The 21,100-nt window shown below is 33.8% G+C and overlaps 1 protein-coding gene across 1 annotated transcript in view; it reads left to right on the top strand.

Moving 5' to 3' along the window:
* The window catches only part of TBC1D32 (TBC1 domain family member 32), a 125,517-nt gene that overhangs the window by 85,423 nt on the left and 18,994 nt on the right, over positions 1-21,100 (top strand). Inside the window, exons 29-33 of the mRNA XM_081140074.1 lie at positions 2,558-2,641; positions 9,792-9,861; positions 11,523-11,638; positions 13,352-13,506; positions 20,463-20,603. Of these exons, the coding sequence (XP_080996200.1) occupies positions 2,558-2,641; positions 9,792-9,861; positions 11,523-11,638; positions 13,352-13,506; positions 20,463-20,603 (566 nt within the window). The remainder of the gene's footprint in view (positions 1-2,557; positions 2,642-9,791; positions 9,862-11,522; positions 11,639-13,351; positions 13,507-20,462; positions 20,604-21,100) is intronic.

Genomic DNA, 21,100 nt, shown 5'->3' with positions numbered 1-21,100 from the left:
AGCTTATAAGAACAGGTGAGACAGTGTGGAGGTACAACTGCATGATATTCCTGTTCTTGTAATGAGTCACTGGGGGAAGCAATAGGTTAGATCACCCAGAGCTCACAGGCTCAAGTTAATAAAATAAGTCGGATTCATTCTTCTTAAGACCTTATTTTGGTCCGTGTGTGTCTTCCCTGCACACCACCCCATCCCATTATATCCCAGGCCCTTTTTTCTAAGATAGAAATAACTAGAACATGTTTGCTGAACCTCTAATTAATTTCTCTCATTTTTATGCATTTATGGGAGAGAACATAGTTAGATGCTCTACTCCATTAGGTTGAATTTCAAATGTGTTCATGGGCTACCTCTTTTTATTCTTTAAAATACAGATCATCCCACAGTTCTACTTTTTCCCCCTTGTTGTCTGAAAGGTCCCTGTAGGTCTGATTGACCTCTAGTTTCTCCGGAATCTGCCAACCTACCCTTTGGTGTCTCTTCATCCTAAACAGTAGATTTCATAGTCAGTTGCATATTTAATATTTGCTAACCTTTACACCTACCTGTTCTACATTCTCCTCCCTATAAAAAGAAGCCTCTGCATTTTTTTTACATTATCTCCTGATCAATATTTCTCATTAATTTTTTATTTGAGACCTAATAATTACATTTATAATTTTAAATATGTTCTAAGTATGTCCTTTCTGTTTTTGTTCACTAAGATTGATAACATAGTTTATAACCAGAATGCTGGTGTAGGAGTCCTATAATTTGCGTTGGTCACCAGTTAACATGCACAACATGTCTGATAGACAGTACTGGAAACTGTGGTATACTTTTTAAGTATAATCCATTTTGTGTAACCATAACCTTCAGATTCCCAAATTATCACAGCTTATACTCTTTGTCCTTTTAAACTCTTTTTTTTTTTTCTTTTTACCTCTGAAAGAATCCTGGCTTAGTAACAACAGTGAAGTTGTCCAGACTCATTTTTCTTGCTCTTAAACACAGAGTCCAAGAGATTCTGGTTCCTTTCAGTGGAGTATAATATTAGGGGATACATTTGGGCTCCAACAGTGCACATTAGATTGCTCTACATAATTAAGACAACAAGAGGACATGAGCCAAGAGCATTCCTAAAAAAAATAAAAATATAGTTTTGTTATTTCTAATTTACTTCAGTTTAATCCAGTTTTCCCATTTGACCTACCATTTGTTTAAATTTTAGTGTTATTCTCAAATTTCAGATTTTATCTCTATGTGAGATACTATGGAGAATATCAAATAAAGTATAGTTTTCCTTTTGCATTGTCCTTTCTGATTGCTGTTACTGGCATGTACCCAGTAACTGAAAGGAACAATCGAGTTCTGTTTGATTTCTCCCTTTTGTACTCTGACTCCCATCCTTCAATTACCCATTTTTATAGAGTTTATTCCTAAATATGTCTTCTATCTGTTCTTTCTCTATCATATTCTCTGCCACTATTTTTTGTTTAAAATATATCTTTATTGATTTCAGAGAGAGGAAAGAAGAGGGAGAGAGAGAGATAGAAACATCAATGATGAGAGAGTCATTGATCGAGCCCGCAACCTGGGCATGTGCCCTGACTGGGAATCGAACCCTGATCGCCTGGATCCCAGGTCAACGCTCAACCGCTGAGCCACGCCTGGCCGGGCTCTGCCACTATTTAAATTCAAGTACTAGCTATCCAGCAATTGGACTGATATTGTCTAATACTTTATCATTTTAGGAAAAGTAGAAATTATAAATAAGCAAAATGAAGAAACTGAAATTAAACTATAATTTTATCTTTCAGATACTAGCATTAAGTTTTTATTTTTAGCTCCAATGAGTTAATACCTATCATACTATTTTCTTTTCACTCAATGCAATATTGTATAGATTTTTTCATGTCAGTAAACAAACTTCCACAATGTAATTTTAAAGTCTACTTCTTTGATCCTATAGATCTGATTCCTTATAATACTTTCTTTATCTCAGTTGACCTCCTGGTACCCAAGCCAGTGAAGATTATCACATTTCATTTCAAGATACAGTAAGGAGATCAAAATCTTTAGTAATCTGCAAAGCTTACTTTTGATCCAGTTGCCTTGAACAACAACACCATAGGTTGGAAAGTATATAGAACACATGATATGTACTGGTTTTGAAAGGGACATGAGCTATTGATTGATCTTGGTCTTGGTGTTCACATAATTTCTTTTTCTGTATGTGTGAATAATTATAAGATATTGTAGTCCAATTAGTGATAATTTTCTTTCTGTATTGAAATAATTTAGCAAATTCTGAAGTAATCCTTAAAGGATCTAAAGATAATAGATGATTCTTTCCCAGTTTTACATTCATAGGTTCTCAGTGAAGCTATTAGAATTTAATTTATATCAGAAACATTGTTAAGAATATTAAAATGGTATGTGTTTTGAATTGGACCCCCTTAAGGGTGTAACTAAAGACATTTAGATGACTTTTATGTACCAGCCTGTGATTTAGAGATGCAGTATCATGTATCATTCTTGTCCTTTGATATTCTAATTACTCTCTTGTTTATTACAGCTTTAGTAGAGTTACTTGAAAAATTTGTGCTTCATCTCTCTGAAATTCCATCGGAATGCTACTTCCCCTCAGTAGAATATACAGGTACATTTTAAACATTGATCTGACTCACTGGAAGGATGGGATTATCACACACTGAGATGGAGAAGAATGGGAGAGGAATAGGTTTGAGAAACGTGATTTAAGAGCTTGCTTTTATGTTTTGAATACTTGTTACACATTTACTAGACATGCTTAGTACATGCTAGATATTTGAATCGCTAGAATTTAGGGGAAAGTTATGGGGTGGAAATACAAATTAATAAATCATCAGCTTAGTATATAAAGCCAATTTGCATCTCTTTGTCATATTCTGACTTAATGTCTAATTTTTTTCATGACCGTAAACTCCAATACTAAGGTAGTTTCCATGGCTTACCTGTTGTATGGATCCTCTGCACCTAGAGTAACAGTGTCAATGTATGTTGGAAAAACGAAAGAATGGATAAAAGAATGAAGGAGGGAGATTTTATATACTGTGTCAATTAGTTTATCTTAATTTTAATAGTCAATGGAGTAAACCATTTAAGATTTCTGAGTAGAAGCTTAACTTGCTTTGTACCTTAAGGAGATTGTTTTAGTAACTCTGTAAAGGATGAAGTCCAGTGCAGAACTGAAATTTGCCAAAGGTGAACATCCAGTACTTACTTGGGGGTTGGTAAACAAAGAGATGGTGAAGAAAGCAGAGAGGTAACACACACTCATGATAAGAAACCATCAAGGGCTATTGCATTTCTTCTCATAAGAGTGGCATAACTTCTCTGCTGAAGAAGCCATCATTCAAATATGTATCATTTATTCAAGTTAGGCACTCTATATCATATCTCCAGAAGAATTAAGATTTTATATATATATGTATATATATATTTTTCCCCCCAATCTGGCCCAGCCTATCTTTCTAGCCCTATGAGCCACCGCTGCCCAAACTTTCCATGCATTCTTGTCCCTGAACTTTTGCTCCTGCCATTCTTTCTGGATAAACTTTTCCCTCCCCATGACACCCATATGATAATGTCCAACTCAATTGTAAAGTTGCAGCTACAATGTCATCTTCCTTCCTACTCCCAAGCAGAAGTCCCCCCTCTGTGCACCAGTTACATTCACTTTACTATGTTGATATCCATTATATTGTATATGACTATTTTAAATTTTCCATTAGGTCTCAAAACTCCTTTGTGTCTTTAATATAGCATTTGACATATTTTTATTGAATTACATATACATACTGTTACATAAGCATCTATATTCACACAGATACATTTATATAACAATTCTAAACATATTGATATTTGCAAATACACACATGAATATGTACCTAATTACTTACACATAGTGACATCTTACGTAGATTTGGGAAAAGGATGAAAGAGAACATAAGAAAATGAAAACAAAGAAATGAGAGGAAACTATAAGGTAGCGTTAATCAGAAGTTACGGTAAGTGAAGGGAGTTGACATCTGTTGAGCACTTCTTGTGGGTTAAATAGTGTGCTGGGGTACTCGATGCTCATTGTATCGTTCAACCTTATAACTACTCTCTGAAGTAGGCATAATCATTACATTTAAAATCAGAAAATTGAGGTAAATAGGAAAGAAGACAGAAATTTTGAAGATAATTTTAAAGAAAAGCAATTGTGAAAAAAATATGACTTTATGAATGAACCTAAAATGTATGTGAAAAATATACCGGGAATAATGATGAAGTCTGTGAGCGAGAGGGAATCAGTAAGCACTGGTAATCATGGAGATTCGCATGGTCAGAGCGGGGATCTCCAGCCTTCAGCACAATAATCCCAATTTCTACAGCTTTCCTCCGCAGTGTTCTTTTGGATTACATTTTCTATACATATTCTAAAATTAACATTATGTTGTAGTGTTATTCAAATACTCAACAACCTGATTGTTCAGTGTCCATGTATTTACTGCCCTCTGTTATACTTCAAAATTATGCTGAGGGAAATCTCATGTGCTGTGTTGTTGTTGTTTTTTAATTTAGTATCTAGGCAGATAAACCCTGAATGTGAATTTAAATTCTTTAAAGGCTCCAGTTGAATAACTGACCACTGGAATTTTATGGACCAGCCAAGAACAAAGTGGCTTCCTATTGATTGATTGTTTAGTATTTATTATGATGACATGGTAAGCTAAGCTTGTTGGTAGTACTGGTTTCTTCCCATGGCCTTAGCTATCCTCATTTCTTATCATTTATTTTTTGGTAGTGGAACAATGGTTTGCTATTACAAAATTTCACTTTATTTACTTTAAATAAACATAAAATGTTTTGATATAAAGGATGTTTAAAAGCAAATGCTGGATAAATATATTCAGATTTTTTTCATGTTTCTGGAAATGAGAAATTGATTGTCTTTTTTAAAATGACAGCTTGCTAAACCCTAAGGTAGCTGAAATTAGAATAACATAGTCATCCATCTGTTGTTAGCTCCCTCAGGATTTCAATCTATTATAAAGTTTGCAAATCTGAAAAAAATCAAATTAGTTTGGCTGTTTATCCCCTTGAAGAAAGAGGAAAGAACAAACACAGAAAGTTCTGCACATTTGCAGTTTGCAAACCCATACAGGTATCTTTCCAAATATTAACAGACGTTAATATTTCGTTGGCTCAATTTCTTGGAACAAGTTGGGGATTTTCTACTACTCTAATTGCTTCTTTGAAATGATAAATTAAATAGTTCTTTCAGGGTAGTAAATATTTTAATTTTATTACTTTTCTCTTTATGTTGCTCATCAAGAGATTGAAAAAATATATTAAAAATTGCAGTTTTGTCTTTTGACTACTAAAATAGTTTTAAACTTAATATATACAGTTAAACACCTCTTATTCTTTCTTTGGGTATTCAGCAAATATGCTCTTTTCTGCTTTACATTTATGGAGCATGTTTGTGAGTATGCTCTGTAATTGCAACTAGGTATGTAGTATGAATGTACTTCTCCTCAAGGAGGGAAGATGGAGCAAGCACCTAAAATGATGAATTAAGTAAATTGCAGCATATAGTCAGAAAATAAAGAAATGAAGGAAAACTGATAATTTTTAGCTGGCTACTTTGTTTCAGGCAGTCTGCTAGAGCCTTTAAGTATCCTATTTGCACTGGGTTATTATCAAATGAGGGGTTTTGTTGTGAGTGCCACAGGTGTTTAGTGGAAAGAGTGATCACTGTTGACTAGTGTGCCATCATGGAAAATAAGAGGAGGGAGTGATAATAGAGGAGGACCAATGGCACTAGTACCGCCTCCCGAGCTATTGCCGATGAAGAAAACCGGAGAGGGAAGACTCTTGAAAGCAAGGATATTTGCATAATTGAAGACATGGAGAGAGAAATGCTTTTTACCAAATAACACTGACTGTGCCAGTTAGGAGATGGGCTCCTAGAGTAGTTTTGTCACCAGGAATTGAATTTTAAGTCATTAAGAATGGAATAAAATGGATAGAGCCACGTGTTGAAAAAGCAGCGGCAGAATCTGCAGACTGCTTGGGGACGGAAGGATTTAGGAGGAAGTATGCTGACGGCTAGTATCTTGGGGTGATTGGGAGTCCTCTCACTTTGCAGCAGACACAGCAGGGCTTCCGGAGAGTCAGTGAGCAGTCTGGCAGTCACTGCTTTTTCAACCATGAATTCATCTTTGAGTGGAGAAGTTCTTTACTCTTCTGAAAATTTATTTTTTTCCACACCATTAGCCAAGTGCCAGGCAGAATAGATGTGATTTCCTCTACTGCTACTCTGCTGGCTCTGCAACCCAAAAAACAGAACAGATAGCATGAGCAGAGTGATATCAGTGAATATTAAGTCAATTTTTTTCAAGTCATTTTGTTCTGAGACTATTACATTTGTAATTAAAATGACTGGTTATTTCAAATGGTTGATTATTAATACTGAGATTGAATTAGGCATTGTTAAGTAGCCTAACAATGGACACTACAGGTGTCATTGTTTGACTTTTTTCCAACAACTTATTTTGTTAAGCTTTTTATAGTGTCTCCAGGGATTAGGGAGTTATATTATCCATTTGTTAGTTGATTTCAATATACAGAGAATATTTTTAAGTCTAAATCTATCTGTGTCCACCTTGCTTCTAGTTTGATAAATGAAACACAATTTATTTTGCTGCTGTTCAGTGGATATTTGTTGATTTACTTCTTCATTCATCTACTTGTATTCATTCTCAGCATTAGTATTATTGCAAGCACAAAAGTCTATATATTAATGAAGATAAATATTTTTCATGCTTAATAATCCGGTTTTATATGTATTGGAATTCTAAATATTATCTAATTTAACTTAAATTTGTTCTGGCAATTGTTTATAAAAATCAGTCTTATCGTATCACATTATGATTGTTGATAGGAGGTAGGTCTATTCCATGGCTACAGGAATATATAAAGTCAGAGTGTTTATCATATTGAAACTATTTAAATTTTGCAAAACCAGCCAATGTCACCAACACTATAGCACTAAACTTTTACATATTTAAACTTGGGAAACTAAAATGTAATCAATCATAAAATAGAGGCTCATCAGGAACAGATTCTGGTACTGAAACAAAGAGAATTTACCGGGCATCACCTAAATGAATTTTACCTGGTTGGATTGTAGTGGACATTGGCCAAATCTGTGTTTAAATTATGGGTGAATTAAAAAAAATGCTTTTGCTAAGACTAAGAACTTGAAATTATGGCGAACATATGAATGATGATTAATAGTTTTTAAAACTGGCCATTATTTTGTGAGGGAGAGAACAATTTGTGACATACATGTTTTTTGTATCAAGTGATGGAAAATCAAATCAAAATTTTTTTTTTTGGTCTAAGCAGAAAATGAAGCAGAATCATTGGTTTATATAAATGGGGCAAAGCTATCCTGAGCAACCTGTCTCCTTCCTCTCTCTCTCCCTCTCCTCGGATGTTGGCTTTATTCCTCTGTACTGGAGAGCTAGGGCACCTCATAGCCCCACAATTAATAGGGGGGGAAATTCCTACTTCACTCCAGTCTGAAAAATCTGGAGAAGACATTGAGTAGTCTCCCCTGCTCACCTGTTGCTAGAAGTGCAGACGTGGTATCATTCTCCTGTAGGGACAGAAGGTACATCTGTTAGCACAGTAAGAGTTATACATAGCAAGGAATTCTAAGCTAAATAAATATAGTTTAACTATTGTCATTAGAAGCAAAATGTAACGATATTGCTAAGGCTGTTGATAATATTCAGATCTAAATAAATAAAATTCAGATGTAGTTTATCTAGAAGTTAACTCACTTTTATTTATATGTATCTGTTTGTCTACCTATATTTTTTCTTTAAAAAAATATTCGCTCTAGGTAGGTGGCCAGCCATTTTAGTTTGTCTGGTCCTGTGAGGAATTCCTGGGCATGAGACTTTCACTGTTAAAACCATGAAAGTCCTAGGAAAACTAGGAGAAGTAGGTTACCTTAACTCTAGGAGTGCTAAAAGATGAATTATTCCTGGCCCAAAGAGTAGATGTTTGATAATGGAGATGTTTAATTTGTTCTTCCCTATCTCTGTAGATCTCGAGTCTACCCATACTTTAAGGTTCAGTTTAAATGCCATGTCTTCCTAATCTCTCCTTCTTCTGAATTCACATAACACTTTATCTGTACCATTCTTATTCCTCTTAGCACTTTAAAAAATTAGAGCTATCTATATACGAATTTTATCTCTGACACTACATGGAAAGTTCTTTTAGTACATGAAATATTATTTATCTTTTCTCCTCCATGGCTTCTAGCATGGTGTGCTACACTTACTTTATCAGAAAGGTTTATTACAAGGAATGAATGAGTCCATGAGTTAAGTAGATTATATTGATAGTATGAGATGAAGTAATATATAATAGGAGGGAAAGAAAACTTGTGATATGAGATTCAGAAAACCTAGCCTTTGGTCCTCTCTACCACTAGATAGTATGTGATTTTGGACAATTCCCTTAATATTATATGTTTGTGCGTATGCACACTACCGTTTCTTCAGCCAAAAACAAAGTTTCAGCTAGACCTTCAGTGCTATCTAGTGATGCTTTTTAGTGTTTACTGTTAGTTTGGTCATCCAATGTTCTCAAGGACTAGTGTAAACTTTCACCCTCTCCTATAGTTCTCCGTACTGAAAAACCCCTTCACTTTTTAAAATATGTCTTTATACTTTTATTAATATGCAAAACTTTCCAGGAGCTTTTTTCCCCTTTAATTGAATTTATTGAGGTGACAACAATTAATAACATTACATGGGTTTCAGGGATACAGTCCTATAATACATCATCTATATATTGTACTGTGTGTTCACCACCCCAAGTCAAGTCTCCTTCCATCACCATTTATCCCCCCTTTACTCTCTCTTGCCTCACCCCGCCCATCTTTCCCTCTGGTGATCACCACACTGTTATCTGTCTATGATGGGTTTTTTTCCCCCTTTACCTTTTCCACCCAGCCTCTCTACCCCCTACCCTCTGACAGCTGTCAGTCTGTTCTCTGTATCTATGATCTGTCTCTATTTTATTTGTTAATTAATTTTGTTCATTAGATTCCACATGTAAGTGAAATCATATGCTATTTGTTTCTCTCTGACTGGCTTATTTCTCTTAGCTATCATCGTAGATCAACAAACAACAAGCGTTGGCAAGGCTGTGGAGAAAAGGGAACCTTTTCTTCATGTTTGGTAGATGGTCAGAATTCCTACTTCACAGAGAATTCTCCTGCAGGAAGAAACTAGTTCACTCCACCCTCTGATATTGTTGTACATTATAAGTAGAATACTGACTATTCCTTCCTGACACTCATGTTTAAATCTTTAAGAAGTAAACAGCCACACACACACACGTAATTCAGAATGTTATATATGCATTGCTTAAAGAAAGTGCAATATTCCAAACTGTTTAGGGTTAATAGCTTTTGTGTTCTGAGAACCAAGTAAAAATAGATTGATTTAAAACCATTAGTTGTTTTATATTTAATATACTTTTTAAAATGTTTTTATAGGATAAAAGTTATTTGTAAAAAGATTCCTATTAATTTCTTTGAAAATATAACAGTTCTTAAAGGAACAAATCCATCAGTGTTTTCAAAATCCACGTTAAAATATGTAAAAATATTTCTTTCATCAATTTTCAATTAAAATGTAATTATTATGCAGACTTTTATACATTTTTATAACCCATTTTTTTGTTGTTTTTAGCAACTGATGCAAATGTGAAGAATGAAAGTCTTTCTTCAGTGCAGCAGCTTGGCATTAAAATGACTGTCAGGTATATTACAGGGAAATTTCTCCCTTGTGTATTTCTAGAATTATTATTATTTTTATCCACCTGGTATGTACTTAATAGTATTTAATTTAACAACCAACTGTTTTATATATTATAAATGCAGAATTTATCATTCAGAAAATAATAACTTTATTTTAAGGATATTGCCACATGATTAAATTACCTCTGTAGATAAAGCAGTTATGATTCATTATTATTTCAGAGTTTAATTCTAGTGTACTTAAGCCTTTATGAATATCAGGTTTTTTCAAAAAATAACATAGTAAAATTCAGCACATTGGTAGCATAATCATGCCATTTTCTAGTTTAAATTATCAAGCTATGGTGATGAGTACAAAAGTACCTTAAGGATAGATGCAGAAGTTAAAATCAAACCAATTATAGTAGTTTCAACTTTTAGCACTCAAATTGTAATTTTCAAAGGAAATGGGCAAACTAAACAACAGACTGGGAATTAAGGACTGAGTCCTTGACCACCCCTCCCTCCCATTCTTGCTTGTTGAATGGGGATCTTGATAGTCAGAATGGTCTTGGAAAGATACATGTGAAAGATGTTAAAAAGACTGAGTGTTTTTATAAATTCATAGCATTATAATAAAACTATGGTACTAGTACTAACTGACCCACACCCGCCTTTATTACATAGGGCACATAACACATTGATTATCTCTGCAACCTGCTTATTATTTTACATGCCCTATTTCTGGTGTGAAATGGAATCCATAGGTGATGTAAGCAGACTAGTCACATATTTTTAAAATTCAATATAATGTCTTATTAGTAAGAAATAAATGGAAAATGATTTCATGAAATATTTGTGTACAACTTCAGTGTATGACATAGCTGGCACTCATATAAAATCATCATGACTCTGGCAGCTGCAAATAGGGACTAATTTTATTAGTGCTTCAAATACTGCAAGAGAGTTGCCACAGGCAAAGTGACTCCAAAATGATGAACAAGGCTTAGGAAGGCTTCAAATAAAACCAAGTGCTATCTTTCCCTGATTTACACATGCTTGCATTCAAAATATATAAAAATACAGGAAAAATATTTTATGATTTTATATAAAACATTTTCAGATTATTATAAGTAGCTTTTTAATCCATACAAATAGCAGGCAGGGCATGACAGAGTTGTTACCATGCTGTCCCATGTCTGATCTCCTGGCTCTTACAGGCAACCAGCAGTGCCCCCAGTCACTATGACAATAAAAAATGCCCCCATAAGTCTCCAAAGTGGCCCCTAGGGTAAATGCCACTCTCATTTAGAATTATTGGAATAGATGAACTCTAAAATTGCTTCGTAGATATAACATACTAATCTGTCCCCATTTCGTGTTTTAGCTTAAGTTCAGGAAAAATGCTTATATTGTACTTGTAGATCTGTATCTACATTTTGTTCTCTTATTATTGTTTTATTTTCCATTAAAGTTATCAGTATTTACCAGATGAATACTGCTAATCCAAATATATCATAATTATCAGTAACTGTACAGCATAGTTATGCCCAAAGTAGGAACTTAAAAACTTAAAACCTTGAGATTTCAAGAGGACTAACACTTTGATAGATTTCTACAAATGAATTTACAATATGGGGCCTGGCCACCATCATTTTGAATGTTTTGTGGGTTTTTAATGTAGGTATGGCAAGTTCCTCAACCTGTTAAAAGATGGTGCAGAAAATGATCTTACCTGGGTGTTAAAGCACTGTGAGAGATTCCTGAAACAGCAGCAAGCTCATGTAAAGTCTTCTCTTCATATCCTTTTTTGAGTGGATTCACAGTTCAACTTTCTTCATATACTTTTCATAATTTTTGATGGGGTTTCTTAATACTTTTATAGTAAAATATACTTTAACTTATATTTGTGATTTATTTGTTATATCTGTTCATGGTATTTTATTCTTTTAAATTTTTTTATTCTGTATTTTGTTTATTTTTTAATCTTTATTGTTAAAAGTATTACAGATGTCCCCTTTTCCCCCCATTCATCCCCTCCACCCCACATCCATTCATCCCCTCCACCCCACATTCCCCATACCAATGTCTTTGTGCATGGGTTATGCTTATTAAAATATAAGCTCTTTGATTAATCTCTTCCCAACCACTCCCCCATCCCCACCTTCCTTCTGAGATCCCTCAGTCTGTTCCATGCTTCTATATCTCTGGGTCTATTTTGTTCATCAGTTTATTTTGTTTATTGCATTCCACATTTGAGTGAGATCATGTGGTACTTGTCTTTCTCTGACTGGCTTATTTCATTTAGCATAATGCTCTGCAGTTCCCTCCATGCTGTCCCAAAGGATAAGAGATTCTTCTTCTTTACAGCTACATAGTATCCCATGGTGTGAATGTCCCACAGCTTTTTTATCCACTCATCTGCTGATGGGCTCTTGGGCTGTTTCCAGATTTCAGCTATTGTAAATTGTGCTGCTATGAACATTGAGGTGCATTAGTTCTCTCTAATTGGTGTTTTGGGTTTCTTAGGATATGTTGTTCCTAGAAGTGGGATCACTGGGTCAAATGGCAGTTCAATTTTTAATTTTTTGAGGAAACTCGATACTGCTTTCCATAGTGGCTGCACCAGTCTGCATTCCCACTAGTGGACTAGGGTGCCCTTTTCTCCACACCCTCGCCAGCACTTGTTGTCTCTTGATTTGTTGATGGTAGCCAGCAATAAATGGTGTTGGGAAAATTGGACAGGTGCGTGTAAAAAGTGAAACTAGACCACCAACTTACACCATACACGAAAATAAATTCAAAATAGATAAAAGACTTAAGTTTATTCTGTATTTTAAATATGCATTTTATTAACTTGAGTAGTGATTATGAAATTGTTTTATTCATTGAATCTGCAACTGAATAATTGAAGTTATTAGAATATATTTTTAGACATACATAAGAAAGTTTTAAAAGTAGATATAGTTAATCTAGAAAAAGACTATTCTAGAGTTAACAAATCTAGAATAAGAATAAAAAATCCATTTATTATTTTACTTGAATTGGTTATATTTCAGAAATAGGATTTTACTTGAAGGAAACAAAAAAGTAAACTATTTGCATTACTGAAACTTCAAAGGTGTGGATTTTTAAAAATACTTGATTATGCTAATAATTTAGCAGATAACCTGAACTAGAAAAGGATGCCACTGTTGTGTTCATGACTTGAACAAGTGTGTTTCTACAGAACAGATAGTTTTCTCTCCAGTTGCTAGTGCCATTGGCCTGCACTAGATATTTAAGCAAGTAGTACATTATAATAGTACATTATAAAATATGTAGTTTTTTATTAATAAAATTTAAACTTAATTTTACATCAGTACCTTGTAAATTGGTTACTGACAAAATGAGGACTAAGTATCATTAATGTATCTCTCCTTATAGAGATCCTGGCAATGAGTGTGTTTGGAGGCGTTATATTTCATTTTGTAAGACAAAATATTGTAACAGTTCCTTAACTGTGCTCTGCAGTCTGCCTGCAGGGGAGTTATGCTGGCCATGACTGGTTTGTGTCTTCTCTGTTCATGATCATGTTGGGGGACCCAGAGAAAACATTTCAGTTTCTTCAGCAGTTCTCCAGACTTCTGACCTCTGCTTTCCTTTGGTTGCCAAGACTACATATTTCTGTAAGACTTTTTAGCCTGTTTTTAAAAGAAAATAACAAATTTTAAGGCAAATCCTATTTAATTCATTGGGATCTTATTTTAATTGTAGAGGCCTCTATTTATATTCATTTTCTGTGTGAATGCTTTTGACTGATTCTCTTTGAAGATACAGATTTGACATTTTCTCAAATACTTGGTGTCTTACCTAAAGATATTTGAATAAATGATTAATGGTAGTAGATGTATTATTAAATTTTAAACTTGTCATTTAGTAAATTGTAAAATTTGATATGCAAAGAGCTATTGAATGAATATCTTTTGTTACTTTCTGAGAATTTCTTGGTGAAATTACAGTACAAGAAAATATTAAGTTGAAATTGTAACCATATTCTATAGAGAAAAACACATTTTTAAAATATATTTTTGAAATCTAAGGTGCGTTTTAATCAAGGTATTATAGTGTATCTTTAAAGATTTTACTGGTCCTATGAGATCTGATAGAGTCGTTTGGAGGTAAAGCATCCTTCAAGTAATGTTTTTGTGTTTTCTTTTACTTACTGCCATTTAAGATCTCCAACTTGGGGAGACTGTACTATATAAACTATGTTAATGCTCCCCAGACATTTTCCATGACGTTGCATATGGACAGTGGAATCATGTAGCACCCAAGGATAGGTTAAGGGGACTGGAGAGTATCTATATATAAAATTAAATGAAAACATTTATTATATGTTTTTATAATATATATTAGTTATAAGGAAAATAAATGCAGAGCATCAAGGAATACATTAAATATTGAAATTTATGATTTTATGCTTGAAGTAGCTCTGTGCAATTCCTGGATAAGGCTTCCCAACCAATGAAACCATTTTTCTTCGATAACCAGAATTCGAGCAGTTCTTTAAATTGTACGTAAACATTTTTGAAATCTCACAGATTTTTCACTCTTCCATTTACAAATGCAATGTTGAAAATGATTTTGATAATACGGGTTTTGATTCCATTTACACACATTTTCATATCAAGTGTTCTTAAATGACACCTACATTCCACTAGTCTTAACTGTTCTACTTTAGTGTTCTGATTGTGGCACTGTGAAGCATCTCCAATGAACTGTTTTTAACTGTAATTTTTTACATTTCTGCTTTGAATCTAAAACTTTTTCATGACACGTTATTTTATCTTTTAACATAACAGCAGTGATGTTGTGTTCTAATAACATTTCTTCTTATAAAACTGAAACCAGGCACAACTCTAGCGGCTTGGATTTTATTAGATTTACCATTTTGATACCATTATTTAATATGAACTATAGATCTGCGAATGGCAGGGAGGGACAGGTAACTCAGGGTTTTAGAATAACACCTTGACACAGTCAGCTGGTGCAGCTGTAACATCCATGAAAACTTATGCAGTGCCTTCCAGAGTATCATTTTTCCCCCTTCCTTTCCTTCCTCCCTTCCCTCTTTCCCTCCCTCCCTCCCTTTCTTTTTTTATTTTTATTTTATTTTATTTTTTAAAATATATCTTTATTGATTTCAGAGAGAGGAAAGGAGAAGGAGAGAGAGAGAGAGAAACATCAATGATGAGAGAGTCATTGATCGAGCCCGCAACCCGGGCATGTGCCCTGACCGGGAATCGAACCCCGATCGCCTGGATCCCAGGTTGACGCTCAACCGCTGAGCCATGCCCGGCCGGGCCCTTTCTTTTTTTAAAGAGAAAGTTTATTTAGGAAGTTATAGAGGTAGTAGAAGTAAGTCATCTGGGCTATGTAGTATTTTGCTTAATCCCTTCTCTTTCTTCTATCCAGCCCCTCCAACCCAGCTCTCCTCGGATAGCTGTCAGTCTGTTCTAATGTATCTGTGCCTTTGTTTTGTTCATCAGTTTATTTTGTTTATTAGATTCCACATATAAGTACAAATATACTAAGTTGAATATTCCATTGAGTAGTGTGTTTTAGTGCTTCTCTATAAAACAATAACATTCTGCTAAGATTCTTCAGGGATCTGTCTAGAACTGTTAAGTGTAGTTACCAATGTCTGCACACTCACCTCTCCACAGTATAAAATTTTTTATTTATTTAATAATCTTTTGGATTGGTGTTTTTTTCTGTGCCACTTGACTTGCTAATGCATTTGGTAAGTCTTAATATATTATTTAAAAGGTGGTCTATTTTCTATTTGTTTGATCCATTGGTTTGAAACATAGCACTGACAGTTTTTATGCAGGTTGATACAGTAAGCAAGTCTGCAGTGTGGCGAAACACTTTAACTTCGGCTATTAATACCACAGACTTATCCACCTTCTTTAGCTCTATCTCACATTATTGTAATCAGTCTCAAAAAAGCTTCAATCTGTTCCAGGTCTCATATTCCCCAACCTCATTACCCTGTTCTGTTTTGTCCTTTTGTCCCATAACCTACATCAATTCTTAATATGTTGCTTAATCTATATATTTATTTATTATAAATTCAAGTGTATTAATAATAAATAAATACATAAATTAAGCCCTAGAGGGAATGGTTTTCTGTTTACTGATATGTCCCAAATTATTGCCCATATTAATTAATACATATGTGTTGAATGTGTGAATTAATATTTAGCTAGAAATATGTAAGGACACTAGGCTTACGTTACTTTAGAAAGTGTATTTAAAAGATATTGGATCCTCTGCATTCTTAAGAATATAGTAAACAAATTGCATCAAAAACAGTTTAAAAACTTGGCATATGAAAAGTAGTATAAGAAATAAATATTATTTGAAGTTCTCAAAAATCATTCTCTATGGAATTTCATCAATAATCAGAGCTTGGCTAATTGTTAACACCAAAGTTGTTAATAAAATGAAAGATCGGGGTGGGAGAATGGGGGCATCTGTAATACTCTCAACAATAAAAATAAATAAATAAATAAATAAATAAATAAATAAATAAATAAATAAATAAATAAATAAAATGAAAGATTAAAACACATCAAGAGATTAGTTTTTTTCTAACCTAATCCCAAATAATAATTATAACAAAAGTAACAATCATATATGCCTTCTCTGTTAGTAATAACATGAAAAGGAGAACAAATTAAATTGAGATTAAAAACTGAAGTATTTCATATTCATATACACACAACATTCCATTAATGAAAAACCAGGCTAAAGTAATACTTGAATAAATTAGTGTAGTTCAACAGGAAGGTCATGGGACAGATCATATATAAAATCATATATATATATATATACACACACACACATATATATGTATGTATGTATATACACACATATACATATATACACACACATATATATGTGCGTGTGTGTGTGTGTGTATACACTCACACAGTTCTCTCTCACTCCTCACAAAATAATAATTATCCAACACAGGAAGTTTAGAGTTAAAAATTCTAATAGAATTTAAATACACATTTAGATTTTTTTAAAACTTTTTTTGTACAATTCCCGTGCTTTTGGTGTGGCACCACTGTCCTTAACGATTTCTCGGCGCCCTTTCAGACAGATAGCCAGGCCCTCTGTGTTATCCTCTCCAGAAAACAATGTTAGACTTCTGCCCAGGCAACAGGAAAGGTCACATGCTCAAAGGTTCATTCAGTCCTCATTTTCACGCCTTCCTCTTATTCGCACTTTCAGAGAGTCCTGGCCATCACTTTTTGAGGCTTTTGAAGATGCTTCAGGGTAAATTTGGTTGCTTCTCAGCTTTCTCTGCTGTTAGCTTAGAGTCAGGTCTGCCGAGTCTTTCTGCTTTCCAGTTTCCAAAGCTGTGCTGCTGTTGTCCCCTGTACGTTTAGATTTAAACTTCACAGCCATCGGCATGTCATGGCCACTTGTAACCCACTTGCAGGGCATTAGCAACAGTAAGTCATGTGAGCAATCACTTGTAAGAAAGGACCAGCCGCAAAACCCCTTCCCTTTCTTATATGAGACTTTAAATCATGTTTATATTTGAAGATTCCATTTTCTCATGTGTTTTATTTTTCCTGAGAGGAGAAAAATTTATGTTTTATAGAGCTATAGTATCAAAATTTTAAAAAATATCAACGTTTTCTCTTCCTGCTTCTGCGTGGTGATGCACATGCCACGCAAATGACTGCAGCATCGCTGACAAAGCAGGGCGCCGCTCTGTCCCCAGACCCGAGCGGAGCACGGCTGGGCGGGGCAGGATTGCATCAGCTTGGGCTGGTTTGGAGCAGTTGTCTTTCTAACAGGGTCTTTCCGTTTAATTTCCATAACCGCACAGAACTAGATTTTTCTTAGCGTCAGGAATAAAATAACTCATCAGAGCTACCGACAGTGGAAGGAAAGAACTAAGATCTGCTTATGTTTGATTTTTTTAAAGCACCTATCTTTTATTTTTAATTTCTGAAGTAAAATACTCTGTTAGTTATTTTATAAAGTCCTTCTTTCATATTATGCCACTTTCTAGTATATTCCAAGCCAAAAGTTTTTTTTGTTTTTTGTTTTTAAATATCTTTATTGATTTCAGAGAGAGGAAAGGAGAGGGGGAGAGAGAGAGAGAAACATCAATGATGAGAGGGTCATTGATCGGCTGCAGCCCGCAACCCGGGCATGTGCCCTGACCGGGAATCGAACCCTGATCGCTTGGATCCCAGGCCGACGCTCAACTGCTGAGCCACACCCGGCCGGACCCAAGCCAAAAGTTTTTGCTGGTAGTTTTTTTCATGATTTTAGATAGTTTATATATCAGTTTATATGTTGCTTAGATGACATAGTACGTTATTGTTATCCTACTTGTGTTCCGCTCAACCTGATATTCTGGATATTATTTAGAGTTACCTTTAACAAGAGTTACCATCCTTTTAGAGCATTGTGACTAAGCAAAATACATCAAAACACTAAACGGATAACACAGAATTTATAATTTGATGATTCAGAATACTCTTTGTTGTATTCGTGTGACTCAGAGCTGTCATTGATCTGGCTTTGTGAACACCACTTACTTTGAATTAGAGTTATGGCAATTAATGGAGCAATTAATAAAATTATTATAAGTGAATTTACTGTGATTATTGTGTGCAATTATTAGAATATTTTGTTGTCATTCAGTCAGTAATTTGTTGAGTAGCTATTCTATGCAAGGTTTGGTGCTAAGCACTTGTTTTAGTTACTAAAAAGTATGGCATAATTTCTTCCAACAGAGTATAATATGTAACAGTAGAACTCTTGCCTTATCTTTGGGAATCCATTACATAATAATGGCTTGTTTTCTTTGAGAATGTAATTAATTAGTTTATTGCCACCATCTCTTAGCAGGCTAGCTCTAAATATGTTGTTTCAATACAACATAGACAGATACTATATAAGAATTATTTCTTATGCATACAATTCTTACACTATTACTATACACATATTCAGAAAAGTGCTACCTAAGTTTGTATTGAAAATTAAAATATTATGTATGTATAAGTTGACTTTTGTTTTTATATATGTTTATTTCCTTAATTTTACTGTATGAGTACTTATTAGTGAAACACATTGTGTAAAGGAAAATGAAGGATACTAATTCTCATGCATTTTATATTATTATTTTTTACTCAATAGAAAGGTTATTTTTTTTGTCCTAGACATTCATTTGCAATTGACTACAAGATGTCCATTTAATGTGCTATGTATGTATTGTCATCAATATAGAGAATTAATGTTTTTGTGTGTACTGTGAGGTATCTTCCTGAGAGCCTATCATAAAATATGTTTTTCTACAACATGTATTTTCCTACAACTATGTATTTTTGCATGTGAAGTGCTAAGTCATTATTTGTGATGAATGATAATACAGGAAAACCACTAATAAATTAACTCACTGATTTCAGAAATTTTGGTATATAACTCAAACCTAAATCTTTAAAAGCAGCTTAGTAATAAAGTTGAAAGGAAATCCTCCTTATTTTAACTCTTATGTAATTGTTTTATGTGGGTTTCATTTGTTTTAATTTAAAAGTATTAACTTTCTTTTATTACTAGGTTTAAAAATAAGAGTTGCCACGTAAAGGCAAGAACATGAAATGCCTTTCTGAAACTTTCTTAAGTATGCATTCTTCAGATCTAATCTGAGTATCAATTTTTATTATAAGTCTATAGGATATAATCGCTGTATAAGAGTTTTTATTGACATAAACTTATATCTTCAAGTTTATTCTTTGCTCTTGAAAGAAGTTATTGTGGTTAAATGTTGGATTTATAGTAACACTCACTGAAACATTATAGAACATTCAAGATAATAAATTGTATCTAAGTGCTAAATTTAAAAAATAACCAACTTTATGAAGATATTGCTGAAAAATACAGGTTTATAAATATTTATGTTTACATATCCACACATATAGTACATGGACATATAAATAAATATAAAATATAAAATACATATAAATTGTATTTATAAAATACTTGGCCTGAGAACTTTGATGTGAATGTATTATGTACTTTTTCCCCCAGTTTTAGAGATGAATTTCTTATCAAGTACCCAATTTCAGTTATTAGTAACACAAGTTTGTGTTTGGGTTAACATTAATTTCTTAGAAAAAGGGGATTAGGCAAATATCTCTTAAGAATTGACAGACTAAAACTTTTTAACATTATGGAATCATTGGCCAAAGCCAAGGATAGCAAGTCTATTGAAAAGTATTAAAAAGTGATGCATTTATTATTCCTGTACTCATATATTTATTCTTTCATACAACACTCACCCTCATCGTTCCACAAGGGATTGAAGTTGCCAAAATTACAAAGTGTCAACTTTATTTCTGGGTCTTGGAAGGTATATCATATCGCCTTTATTGAGATTTGTGCTTTCTACAGAGTTTAACATTCTTTTACATTTATAATATTATAATATTTGCATAACTTGTTAGGCTACCACCTTAATTTTGAAGTAGCAATTCAAAGCAAAAGATTTAGATGTTTGATTAAATTAGCTGCATGTTTATTAATTCTCAATTTCTCTCTTATACAGAGGTACCTACCTGTTGACACTGTAGAATCTGGCATTCATCCAATATATTTTTGCAGCACTCATTATATTGAAATGCTACTGAAGGCGGAGGTGCCACTTGTGTTTTCAGCTTTTCACATGTCTGGTTTTGCACCATCACAGGTAATCCGTAAGGGAGTAGCGTTTCTTCAACTTCCAGATTTCAGGGTCCTTAAAGAAAATTACATTCTCATCAGATATAGGAAACACATTTAAATTAATAAAACCTTTTTTGTAAGTATTTATACCTTTGTGTTTAAATCCCTAAATGGGCTTCTCCTTGGGTTTGTTACAGTGTATAGGTTTACTTTATAGTAGATATCTGGCATTCGCAGAATTTGAGTTCAAGTTCAGCTATTCTAAAATATAGACATTCTGAAAGTCTATGATGTGTAGGCTTTGTAATGGAGATAATATCTGCGTCAGAAGGCTAATTTATGGGTTAGGTAACTGAGGTCAGTAATTCTTATCAACACTGAGTATCTGGGATGGGAGACACTGTGTCTTGTCTAACAAGAAAACCTAAAGCTGTGTTTTTGCTTTTGGGATCAGAGGCATTTTAATGATTTTTCCAGGGCCTGGAATTGTATATGTGGTCTCATGACAGTAGCCACAGATGT

The sequence above is a fragment of the Miniopterus schreibersii genome (assembly GCF_964146895.1).
Source record: "Miniopterus schreibersii genome assembly, chromosome: 6".
Lineage (NCBI taxonomy): Eukaryota > Metazoa > Chordata > Mammalia > Chiroptera > Miniopteridae > Miniopterus > Miniopterus schreibersii.
Note: the sequence above shows the minus strand (reverse complement) of the source record. Positions and strands in the feature narration are given on the sequence as shown.